Source organism: Lissotriton vulgaris, chromosome 4_1, assembly GCF_964263255.1.
Source record: "Lissotriton vulgaris chromosome 4_1, aLisVul1.2, whole genome shotgun sequence".
Classification (NCBI taxonomy): Eukaryota; Metazoa; Chordata; class Amphibia; order Caudata; family Salamandridae; genus Lissotriton; species Lissotriton vulgaris.
In genome coordinates, this window is record NC_141691.1 from 1,785,531,512 (window position 1) to 1,785,544,990 (window position 13,479).

At 39.3% G+C, this 13,479-nt stretch overlaps 1 protein-coding gene across 1 annotated transcript in view; it reads right to left on the bottom strand.

Annotated features, from left to right (window-relative positions):
• Positions 1-2,174: 2,174 nt before the first annotated feature.
• Positions 2,175-13,479, bottom strand: part of ANGPT1 (angiopoietin 1) — a 1,006,072-nt gene continuing 994,767 nt past the window's right edge. The window contains exon 9 of the mRNA XM_086966113.1: positions 2,175-4,351. Coding sequence (XP_086822239.1) covers positions 4,191-4,351 — 161 coding nt within the window. The 3' untranslated portion in view covers positions 2,175-4,190. The remainder of the gene's footprint in view (positions 4,352-13,479) is intronic.

Consider the following 13,479-nt stretch of genomic DNA (forward strand, 5'->3'; position numbering starts at 1 on the left):
CGGTCGTCATCTACAACCCTGTCCTTCTCCTTCCACGGTTTCATGTACTCCCTTGTGTGCTGTCTAGTCCTGGTCTCAGCAGCAGTCTTGACATGTAGTCTTGCTTCATGTGTTTTATGCTACATTGAGGTCGTTCTTCAATGTTGCTCTGTACTCTTCTATGTTGTTGGTTTTGGGCCTGTGTCTTTGTTGCTGGTTAGATGGACTATTTTGGCCCATCTACAATGTAATAGTTTTAGAGAAACAATAAATCTTGTTTCGGTAATATAAGTACTTACTCATTCAATAAATATTTTAGAAAATGATATTGCAATGATAATGCTCTTTTTTGATACCTGGTCAGCTAATAATAGCCACAGATAATGCACACCTCTGCAGTTCACTCTCAAAACACCTAGTAAAAGGCTGTGGTGCTGAATTCTTGTGCTGCTTACTCTCTAGACATCTACCACTGATAAAGCTAATAGGTATGGCTTTAACAGCCTAATTCATGAAGGGGCCGTTTTGCGAGCCCCTAATAGCGAATCATAGCGATTCGCTATTAAGGACTCGCAAAACGGTAATCATGTAGGATTCGCATAATAAAATGCGATTCCTACTGATTCCTTATTTGCGATTAGCAAATTGCTAATCGCAAATAAGGAATAACTCGCCATTCATTCCTATGGGCCAAAAGGCCCATAGGAATGAATGGGGAGTATTCCTTATTTGCGATTAGCAATTAGCTAATCGCAAATAAGATTGCGATTTGAAGGGTGCCAGGGGTGTCCTCAGCACACCCTGTAGCACCCCTCAAATGATCTGTGACACAGGTGTTGCACACACACATGTCCAAAGGACATGTGTGTGTGTAACATGCAACTCAGAAAAATGCATTTAAATGCATTTTTCTGAGTTTTCGCAATTTACCGCGAGGTCTGACCTCGCGGTAAATTGCGCCTAGAAATAGCGAAATCGCAAATTGAAATAGGATGTTGAATGGCATTTAAGGAATCTCAAACAGAGATTCCTTAAATGTCATTTCCTCGCACATTTGCGACATCGCAATTAGCGATTTTTGCTTTTGGTATGCTGAATCCCAAAAGCAAAAATCGCACTCGCAAAGGGCCGGATTCTCAGAATCCGGCCCTTTGCGAGCCGATTTAGCCTTCATGAATAAGGCTGTAAGTGCTAACAGCCTGATTCATGTACGGGCCGTTTTGCGTGGCCCTAATAGCGAATCATAGCGACTCGCTATTGAGGACACGCAAAACGGCATTCATGTAGGAATTGCCAAATCAATAGCGATTCCTACATGTTCTCTATTTGCGAGTAGCAATTTGCTACTCGCAAAAAAAGGAATTTCTCCCCATTCAATCCTATGGGCCAAAAGGCCCATAGGAATGAATGGGGAGTATCCCTTATTTGCGAGTAGCAATTTGCTACTCGCAAATCAGATAGCGATTTTAAGGGTGCCAGGGGTGTCCAAAGGACACCCTGTAGCACCCCTAAAATGCACATTTGAACAGGTGTTGCGCACACACATGTCCAAAGGACATGTGTGTGTGCAACATGCAACTTAGAAAAATGCTTTTAAAAGCATTTTTCTATGTTTTTGCTATTTACCGAGAGGTCTGACCTCTCGGTAAATAGCGGCCCAATTTTGCTAAATCGCAATTTTTGCAAGTGTCATGAATAGCATTTAAGGAATCTCTAATAGAGATTCCTTAAATGCTAATCCTCGCATATTTGCTAATTCCTCATTAGCGATTTTAGCATTTGGGATTGTGAATCCCAAATGCCAAAATTGCACTCGCAAAAGGCAAGATTCTGAGAATCTTGCCCTTTGCGAGTGCAATTTTGCTTCATGAATCAGGCGGTAAATCACATAAATAGCATGAATCTGGATGCATTACCATCGTAAGCCCAGAAGTGTTGATTTTGTCATTGTTTTTTTTATTTTGTAGACCAATACCATACATTGAGCTCTAATACTATGAAAAAAAAACGTTTTTCAAATAAACATACACATTTCTGAATACATTAAATTTCGTGTGTAAAAATGTATATCATGAAATGTTTTTTAATATGCCTAAAGTACTGAAAATCAAAATGTTACATATTTTCAACATTGGTCCCTTTCCACGTATATGCAAATACATCATTTTGCTATAGAGAAATATGCAGCCTGTGAATATTTTGAAAATGTTTTTATTATAAAGTACCAGGAACCATAACCCCATTCTCACACTGGGATAAATAAACAAACAGTAAATGAAAGCTTTTAAATTTTTTTAAAAGGTGTGATTTTTACTAGAATGACTCAATATAAACACTGTAAGTACCCAGACTAGCAATCTGTCAGATCAGATTCAAAGATAAAGGGAATGGAGTAATTTTCCAAATGTAATTTAACAGAACCTGTGAAGCAGCGCTGACCAGGGAGTTGGAGAACAATTTATTAGCAACATATACTTACACATAATTCTTAATATAATGTTATTTATACACACGTACAAAGAGCCTTTTACTTCCCAACAAAATACCCAACGTTCACATTTACAACATATTGTATTCTCCTAATATAAGGGCATAACTGATGTAAAATAAATCACCAAAATTCACACACTAACAAATTTACAGCCTGTCATTGACAGAATGGCAGTACTTAGTTCAGAAAACAGTTTAGACATTTCCTAAGTGACATTAACATCCAACTATGTACGAGGAACAACGAGATTGCAAGCAAACATGTTATATGTGTTAATACGTAAAGTACCTACTTCATCACCGCATTATTGTTTACGCAGAAATAGCAGTTTGCAAATTATTTCTTTAACGTAATGATGGTGTAACAGCACATATTTTACTTAGATATCTGCACAGAACGCTGAAATTGATCTGTATTTACAGCATATCTCTTCTTGGTGGTGGGACACGTCAGTCATTTTATTATCAGTTATTCATTTCCAATGAGCAATTTACTTCAACAGTCAAAGAAACAAGGTACAGTCATTCCTACCTTTGCCCATACAAAACTGATTATCTCAATTGGATCCTAAAGTTATTTGGAAATATTAGTTTGATATATAGCAATTCTTCCCATTGGCGACTAGCCTGGTTCTTTACATGTTGTCAGTAAAATGTAGTGAAGTTTTTTACATCAATGTGAGCATTCCTAACGTCACACAAGTTTATGCATTACCATACATATTGTTGTCAGGAAATTAAGAATGGAAGCAAATCAGAAGACGGACTAACAGCTGATAGAATGCAAAAATGTTTAAAAGTGTACAACAGATACTCTTTTTAAATGTGTAAACCAACAGGGGTACAGATGAACTCAGAAAGAAATGGTGATGCCTTTTCTGTACAAGTTAAAATGCTAAAATGCATGCAAAGATGCTCAGCAAAATAACACATTTTTTAATATTTCACATTAATTGTATTTCTATATTTTTAAATTGACAAGGCGAAAAGAGTTGGCAGAAAAGCAGCAACACTCATAAAACATAGTCCTAGCATGTATAAATGCTATCTTAGAGTTCTCTCAGTGGCTACATTTGGATATTCTGCATATACGGTTGGCATATACTGTTGGCATTGCCTTGAGGCAGATTAGATTGTTCATATATTGCTTTCATCATAGAGCACCATATTAATCAACTTATCCACCAAGGCATTCTTTAATATGTGTTCGAAGGTTTACTGAAACGTTGTTTATATTTGATCCTGCTTTCTGGAATCCTTCAATCACAGATCTGCCGGCTCCTAAAAGTACTCATTTCTCAAGGTAAAGTTGCATCTCCATTTTCTTGCATCGATCACTTAACATTACTCAAATTCAACCAGTTTGTAATTTCAGTTAGTAGGAATGTGTTTTGTTCTTCAAAGTCTAAGAGCTTTCTTGCTTTAGATCCATGTACAGCGTCGAGACAATACTAATAGGAGAGATCCTTTGATCAGATGAACAAGAGACCATGACTTCCGCCATTATCTTCCATTTCAGAATCAATCAGTCAAGTGGCCTTTATTCAAACTTTCTAAAGATCAACTGTAGGTCCCGTGTTCCATCTATAGTCACATACGACCAATAACAGGCACCTTGCAAACACGGCAAACTCTTCTAGGCAAGAAGTCCCTACTATTGTCTTCTTAAGGCTTGACAAAAAGTTCCGCAGGTGTTAAGTTTCCACCTTTTCTGGAGGTGATTAAAAGTCTGAAGGTCGGATCATCATAGTAGTAGAACGTAATGAATAACTCGGTCCTTTGAAATAGTGCCACTTTATTCCATTCAACTTCCCATGATTTTGTCCAGCATTGTAGTACACTCCGTTGAGGTTGGACGGCCCACAAGCATCAAACCACCATCCTAAGGAAATCAATAAAAATGTGGAAGTTAAGTGTGGAAGTAATAACATTTATTAATTATTTTATGTGCCTTACTCAGCATATGCGACAGATATTTGTGATAACAAACATCAATAAGCAGACTTCAATTATTCTTGCACGTGTCTTGTAACACGTAAGTGGCCTATGCATAATTGACGTTGCTTGCTGTGAGAATAGTGAAAATGAACAGAACATATTTGTACTAATTACATAAACTCTTGCCCTGTCTTTATAAAAAGAATTAAGAGTTGCCTGAAAATATAAGAAGGCTAAGTTGCTTCTAGAAGAAGATTGTTAGAACTGGGGGCTTCTGGTTGGCAGAGGTGTGCACCCTGTCCAAGCAGGAACCTTCACTCTAGTCAGGGTAAACTAGATAAACACTAAAAGATAAGCTGTGCTCACCTTCTGGAAGCTTGCCACAGAGCAGGCAGGCTTATCTAAAGAGGCAATATATATAGTATTTGTGCAACACACACACAGAACCACAATGAAAGCACCACAAAAAGACTACACACAGGTTTAGCAATATGTACAATAATGTTATGAGTAAAACAAAACCAAAACAATAAAAATCATATTAGCAGAACTGGAGGTATGAATTAATCAATAAGCAGTGCTTAGAAGCAAATATCGCTGAGGTTGAGCTGGACTGGGGTAAATCCAAAGTTCAGGCTGACCGTGATGGTGGGCAGGCCAGCTAAAGGACTCAAGCAGGTACCGCTGAAAAAGTACCTTGTATACAGGAAGCGTCAATATCAAAGACTATATCAAAGAGTACTACTCATGGTGACATTGGTGTATACCCAAGTGGTATATTTAGTTTACTTATATGTCCCTTGTAAAGTTGTATACCATATACCAAGGGCCTGTAATCTAAATGGTACTAGTGGTCCTGCAGCACTGGCTGTGCCACCCACACAAGTAGCCTTTCAAACCTGGCTATTGCAAGGAGTGTGTGCAGTTTACTGGCACTTCGACTTGGCATTTAAAACCTCTTGCCAGGCCATAACCTCCCCTTTTATTACATGTAAATCACCCAAAAGATAGGCCTTAAGTAGCGCTTAGGGTAGGGTGCTGTGTAATGAAAAGGTAGGACATGTTTTACAAGTCTTGGTAGTGACAAACAACTACATTTGCTTTTCACTACTGTGAGGCCTACTTCTCTCTTAGGCTAGCATTGGGAATTCCTTAAAACACTTTTAGTTGCAATTTCTGATTAGAAAGGAGTAGCTGCATCATGTTTCATATTTTTGGAATGGTAATGATAAATCCTCTATATTGGTAAAGTTGTACTTAACATTACAATTTTAGAAATGTCACGTTTAGAAAGTGAAAAACTGACTAGGGCCCAACAGTCCTAGACAGAGTGTGCACTATCTGTGACACTTATGAATGAGTGTGTCAACAATCTATTTATCAAACTTGATGCCGCTTTGCAAATTTTTCATAGTACTCAATCTAAACAAGAAAATATTTCTCAATGCTTCGGGAGTTCAACAAAGAACACCGACTCCATTCGTCTTTCCTTCGCCACGCTTCCTTTTATTCTGAAGGAAAATTCATGAATCGTATACAACTTCAAGCTGTAACATGCGTCTTCTTTACAGTCATGAAGATAATCAATCCCAATGCACTTCGGATGTGTTTAACACCCTTCGTCAAGCGTTATGTACAATAAAATGTACAATCTCATGTAAAAGATTGAAGTTGTATACGATTCATGAACTTTGCTTCAGAATAAAAGGAAGCGTGGCGCAGTCCATTGAGGCAATGACCTCGATTGGCTACTGCGTCAGTGTTTAAGGGCACTGTGTCGATTCGGATTGGTGCAAAGTCATGACTGCAGCAATTTTGGTAGTTCTGTACAGAAGAAATCCCCTTTCAAGGTCTCAAGACTGGATTGGCAGAGGTTCAAGTGAGATGGGTCTATTCCTAGTCCTCAACAGGGTGGAGATCAGAGGGCAGCAGAAAAGCATTCTTCCAGAGCTGCAGTCAAGCAGAGTGGCAATCTGTGTGGCACAGCACTTTTTACTCCCAGGGGAGTTCTCACAGGTTCAGTAGTGCACTGTTTTGGTAGGGTTGGATCCCCAGTATTTATACAGTTGTGCCTTTGAAGTGGAGATGACTTCAAAGCAGGCCCCTTAAATGCACAGGTCCCCCTTCCATACCAGGCCTGGCTCCAGACTATTAGTAGGGGTTAATGAGCCCTTTGTGTGGGAAACAGGACACTGCCTATTCAGGTGTAAATGTCAGTCCCCCTTCTTCCTCATCAGGAAGAGCTATCAAAATGCAGATGGATGCACATGAATTCCCTGTCACACTCACCCTTCATGTGTTTATGGCTGTCTTTGGATGGGATGGGGATGGGAATGGACAAGTGACACTGTCACCTACCCCAGACCTGTATAGGAGACAGGGTGCAAGGCACACAGAACAGTAAGAGCAGAAAAAAATGCCACTTTCTAAAAGGTGCATTTCTAAAGCAGTAATGTTAAATACACTTTAGCAGTTAAGAGGATTTATCATTATCTTTTTTACTAAAGATATAAAACATTATGCAGCTACTTCTTTCTAAGCAGGAATTACAGCTTTAAAGTGTTTTAAGGAATTCCCAACACTAGAGAGGAGTGGCATCACAGGAGTGAAAAACGAATGTAGCTGTTTATCACTACAAGGACATGTAAAACTTAAAAGTACATGTCCTACCTTTTAGTTACAAAGCACGTTGCCCTGAGGGCTACCTAGGACCAACCTTAAGGGGTAACTTATCTGTAATAAAAGGGAGGTTTAAGGATGTGCAAGTGATTTTAAATGCCAGGTCAAAATGGCAGTATACTGCGCACACAGGCCTTGCAATGGCAGGCATGTGACAAGTTTGAAAAACTACCTGCATGGGTGGCACAACCAGTGCTGGAGGCCCATTAGTAGCATTTAGATTACAGGCCATAGGTATATGGTAGACCACTTTACAAGGGATGTATAATTAAACTAAATATGCCACTTGGGTATAAACTAATGTCACAATGTTTAGGAGAGTCCACATGCACTTTAGCACTGGTCAGCAATGATAGAGTACTCAGAGTCCTAAGGCCAACAAAACGATACAGCAAAAGGAGATGTTAAGCAGGCAAAATGTTTGGGGGGAAGAGCACCCTAAGGATGACAGGGCTACAAACGATGATGAGTAACACTGTGAAAAGTTGACCTGACATTCTGGAAGATACACTCAATCCCTGCTTCCCTTGTTGAATAAAATGTGGCAGAACACTTACCTTCTCGTGAGGCTTCCTTCATAGCAGGCAACTGTACCGTTGGAATATATATATATATATATATTATGCAATTCAAAGGAATTCTGCATGTTACGCTGTGCTCCTGCCGGTAAATCCTTGGTGCCAGCCTTGTCGGCAGAAGCCACATATATCAAGTAAATCCAAATCTCGATTGGGAAGTTACTGCTTCAATAAACTTCCTTGGCTGAAACGGGTGTGCTGCTTCCTACCTGATCGGGATTTCAATTTCCTTGATATATATATATATCTATATGAACAAGGCCTGTGGAAAGGGTGCAAACGCCTCATGGCGACCTTTTGCATAAAATAAAATTTGGCACCAAACTGTGGTCCATATCCATTTGTCTGCCTGCGAAACAGTGCGCAAATGAAGCGAAATACCTGGATATCTATTACCTACTGGCGATCGCCGGTAGGTAGTTATAGTTAGGACCTATTATGCATAGGAAATCCACAACATTCTATTCCCAATAACTTTAGCGCCGATTGATGAATCTTCGAAAAACTTTCCAGACTTTGGCCAGCTCTGGTCCGCTCCTATTCTGAAAGTTTTGGGGTGATTCGTCAAGTGGGGGCCGAGAAAATAGTGTGGTCCCCATGCTATTTTCCATTGGACCTTTAGCCACAGCTACAGTTTGAACGACTGAATGGAATTACGCCAAATTTGGCAAAGAGGTAGTCGTCAGTTCAGACTTGTGCCTTTTGCTTATATGGTGGCTATCTGTTCCGTAGTTTCTGAGAAAATTACAGTTGAAGTCATTTATATATCTATGGGTGCCGTGGATCCGTGGATTGTGCGAGGATTGTCATCGTACCATAAGCGCACCCTTCTGATCACGCGATGAATGCTAATTGGCTGTCAACATTCGAAACCAGGAACTGTTGGCAGCCATTTTGTGCCTCGGTAGAAGCGAGGATGAGGAAGTCAGTGGAATATGTGTGTAAAATGGAGAAAGGGGGCAGGGTAGAAATTATTTTAGCCTCTAGACCTTCTTATGGGGTCCCAGAAGGACCCCCAGGGCCCACAATGTTTATTTTTTTTAAGCCCGACAGGTGCGTGTAGGGTGCGCAGACTGTGCCGTAAAATAAATAAATTAAGACTGACCTTTTTTTATAATTAGCCCCGGGCGGATTAAATACCGGGGGTAAAATTATTCAATTTTATGGGGGGCCCCCCAGCTCTGGGGATCATCACCCCTCGGGGCTAAAAAGAAAATGGTGGGGGGAAGGGTCCAAGATTCCCAAAGCCGCTGGGACCACCACCCCCCGGGGCTTTCTGTATTGTGGGAGGGGTACTGTGTGGCCCCCCTCTTGGAGCACTCGAGGGCTTCATTACCCCCCAGGGCTTCACCCCTAACCTAACCCGGAGATCACCACTCCCCGGGGCTTTATGTATTGTGCGAGGGCCGGCTCCTGCAGTGTCCCGGGGTTTCCATCCCGCCCTCCCAGAGCAAGGAAATCTGTTCTCTCTTTCAAAATGTAACTCAGATTGCTTTTCCACATGGGGAGTTGCATGTTAGTAGCTCCCCATGTGGAAAAGCAATGCCGGCTCCAAAAACGCGTAGAAATTGTGCAGCAAAGGCGCTGGAGTTGTGCACCCCCTACAGATTATGAGTCATGCATCCAGTGCGTTTACACCAAGGGGCCACACTGAGCGCTGCGCTGGGTGCGCAACTTCTCATTTTTCCGTAAAAATAGCCCCTATCAGTCATTTCTAATATCCCCAGGGACCCTAACCCAGAGTCTTATAAAAAAGTTGGGGACCGTGGGGGGAGCCACAATGTCTCCACGGTCCTGCTAGTTCCCCGTATTACTTTTAAGATGGGAAAACTGACGCAAAAGTGGTGCAAGGGTTTTTCTAAATCTGTTTGGATTTTGAAAGAGAGAGCAGGGTGCATCTGTAGGGTAAGTGCATCTTAGTGTAGGGGCAACAATTACAATTCTAACTCCAGGAGGGTGTATCTGTAGTTTATGTGTTAGATAGTGTCTGAGTAACGATTACTATTGCAAATTGAGAGGGTTGCATCTGTGGGGTATTTGCTGGATAATGTATGAGTAACAATTACTATGAAAAAGAAAGGAGATAAAAGAGAAGGAGACATGCACTTTCACGGTGAACCTGGAAGAAGAGAAAGTGATGACAGATGATTTCTGACGTGTTTAGGCTTGAGAGCCTGGTTAATCATTAAATGGGGTCTGGCAGATAAGTGCGTACTTATGCTGCAAGAAGCCTTTTGGGGTCTTTGCGAAAGCAAGTAATCTTCAATAATTGCCTCACGCTGCATCTACTTGCAATGTCATCCGATTTGCTTGTATGTTAGAAACAGAAACTTTCTACACGTCTTTTTTCATTGGTTGTGAAGCATTGTAAGGAGACGTGTTACCGACCAATCCCTTTTCATTGTGCAGATTTTGAAAAACATTTGATTGGCTGTTGTGTGGTTAACTCTACCTTCCTGATCCTAATGTTGATTGGCTTGTTTTTTCTATGTGACGTTATGAGACCCTCACCATGTACGTAGCCCATTTTGTGGTGCACTTTATTTTACAATGCTTCTCAAACCCTTGTTGATAATATGCCCCCAGTTGTGGTAGGGTGTTTTTAATTTAAACTGTCTACTGTGCTTACGAGTTTGTTGACTGTGAAGGTATTTAAAAATATTATTCTATTTTTTAATCTATCATAATTGTGCTGTCTTTTCTCCTTTAGCTTACAGTAATTTGTCCTTTCATTAAATGTATAATTCTTCAAACCCTCCTTGAAAGAAAAATGCACAAGTTTTCAAAATATTTTTATTGAGTCTTTTGTATTCATCACATGGGTGAAATGCAAAATCTTTTTCCATTCATTGGTATCACGCGTTAGACTACATTTTTTTTAATCATAAGCACTTATTCCTTATGTTTACATTATATAAGTATTGCCCCATCATTTTTATTGAAATGTTTGGCCTTTTCTTACTTTCAGATAAAATAGAATAGAAGTTCTACGACAAACACTCCATCACTACTTCATCTTTCTTTTTTTATGTACATTTCATTTCAATATTACATTTAACAATTATTTTTAAAAATTGAAAGAATTATCAACATTTGAAGCCACAATTATATTATTTTTTCAAAAAAAGTGCTTGCGAAGATAATCCTCCTGTTCTTCACGAGTGAAAATTGGTGAAAGCACTACTCAATATAAAATCTTTTAGCCCATTTTCACTCTAGAAGATAAAGAGTATTCTCTTTTATTCCAAAGTATATCGTTTTATCATCGATAGTTTATTTGTACTACATTTTTCAAACATTAAGAAATACTTGCAAACTAAAAAAATATTATTTATTATTGTTTGAAATCCTCTGTTGAAAGTCATCCAACTCCAGTTGAAGGATCATAAAGTTATATATAAATTTAAAATATATTTAACAATATGATCCCTCTGTGGAAAGGAAAGATAAATTGAAGATGATGGCATCACTCCTAATCATTACTTTGCACATAGTCATTTCTTAATTAACTTATATTTCTTGTAATGGTTCTTTCATCTATTTGTTATTATATTATATTCAAACGTAATCATACCACATTCTATAATCATTTAAATTGTTTTTCTTTCTTTTTTAAAAATATCAAACATATACCCATTCAGATAATTTACCTCTTTTCGATATTCTTTGCTTCCTCCTTCTAAATTCATCCAACTCCTCTGAAAGTACGATAATGTTTAATGTAGTTTTAAATATACAATAGCAATATGTTCCCTCTGAAGAAATGAAGGATATTCTCAAGATGCTTCCACAGCCCCGAATCATTACCTTGCTCGTAGTTTCTTCGCCCGTATTGATCCTGTGAAAGGAAACTAATTATCCCACGGGTGTGGTTTATATACTTTTTGGTTACTTAACAGTCTATGGGATTCAATTGCTCCTCCCACTTTTAAGTCACGTTTTTCAGTTGACGGGTGTTCTCATTTCCACTGTTTTAGTGCGTCACGTGTTTATGTGAATGTGCCTTTTTCCATACTTTTAAACTTTTGTATACTTTCTAAAAAGCTTTATTTAACTCGTTTTTCTTATTAAAGTATTTCTATAGGTTCCTTTTTTCAAAACAATTATTAACATTCATTCCCCTTTTTTTTTACATTTTAGTAACTTCCTTTCTTTTGTAAAACTTTTTTTATTATTCTTCATTAACCTAAACACATATCAGTAATCATACGTGAAATGGTTTATGGTTGTTTTGTAATTGAGTAATTTAGTTAAATTGTCGTATTTATTTTTGGTCGGGCGGTAAGGTCATGATCGGTGAGCACTAATTGGTAGATCCCTATGAGTGGGCGTCACCCATTACGGATGGGAGCGCTCGAGGGAGGTGGCCATTGGCCCCTCAACGGGTAGGCGGTCCCTTCTAAGGATGGGACGCCGAAAGGAAAGGAAAGGCGGTCAAGGCCCCTTCCTGGGTAGGAGGGGCTACAGCCCCCTCCTGGGGAATTTCCCGGGGCCAGGATATCTGCGACGGCAGATGTGGTAAGTTGTGTGGGGTTTGGGAGGGGGTCTACACTACCTTCTAGATACCTCACACGAGTCCTCGAACGACCTTTAAGTGGCGTCGAGTTTATTGGGGCCCCCGTCAAGTCAAGGGAAATTGGTAGTTGCACTTGAGGTACACCTCTGTGCGGTCGCCCCTCACAAGTGAGGGGGATATTTCGGGTTTAGGGATCTTGACACCGGTTACGACCTTGCCGTTGGCCCTTAAACGTTAGGATGTACAATTTCAAAATTTCAAGTTAATGTTTTGTAGGATGTTAGTTCGGCTAGGAGAACCTTTGTATTAGAGAATATGTTAAGGTTAGCCAAACATCGCAATGTGGTAATGAAATTGTACATAATATGAAACTGTTATTTTAATGTTTTAATTTTGTTTCATATTTTAATAAATACGGCCGGGAGGGTCACTCCCTCCCGTCTTCCAAAAGTTCAGAACTGTTTCCGGTTTCCCATCCTTGGGGAGTGTGTTGAGAGGGGGTGGCGGGTATCGCGGCCATATTCTAATTTATATCAGACTATTAATTTATTTAAATCCATTACTGCGAGTTTTAATACATTTATTTATATAATATTTTTCATCTTTCTGTGTACACTGCAAGGGATACTGTTATTTGTCTAGAATCACACTATGAATCAGTGTCCATTTGGCAAAATTGAGAGAGTATGATTTAGTTGGTTGATGTGTTTGTAGTTACATAAGTGTGTAACCCAGGCTTTAGGGTATGCAGTGCTTCAAACTACTATGCTTTATGCAAGTAGTGGTGTAACCACCTTTACACTTGTGCTTTAGGCCTACAATTCCCCAGTCAGTATCTATATACTCCAGCAAACACAGTGTGACTGCTGTTGCAATTTCAAAATGAGTCTTTCAGTACCAAGTAGTAATTCATTCACTGAAGCAAAAGTGAACCAATTAAGAATTCACCCAGTGTCTTTACTTATATTAGTGTAATCATTCAGTCAGTAACCATGTACTCATGTAGTGAGCCAGGCTTTAGGGAATAGAGTGATTTAAAGTGCTATGTACTATGCATGTAGTGGCGTAATACCCTTCAAATTTGTGCTTCAGGACTACAATTCCCCCCTCTCAATACATACCAGGGGTCTCTAACTAATAAGTTAACTAATCAATAACTAATATAGACTTTCATGTAGCTAGTAACCAAATGGTGCAGCAGTTTATACAACAAGTGAGAAAGTCATTTAGATATTCACACAGTTTAGTCACTATTCAATGTATTTAGTGAGACACTATAAATTTGTCAAGTAAACTGTC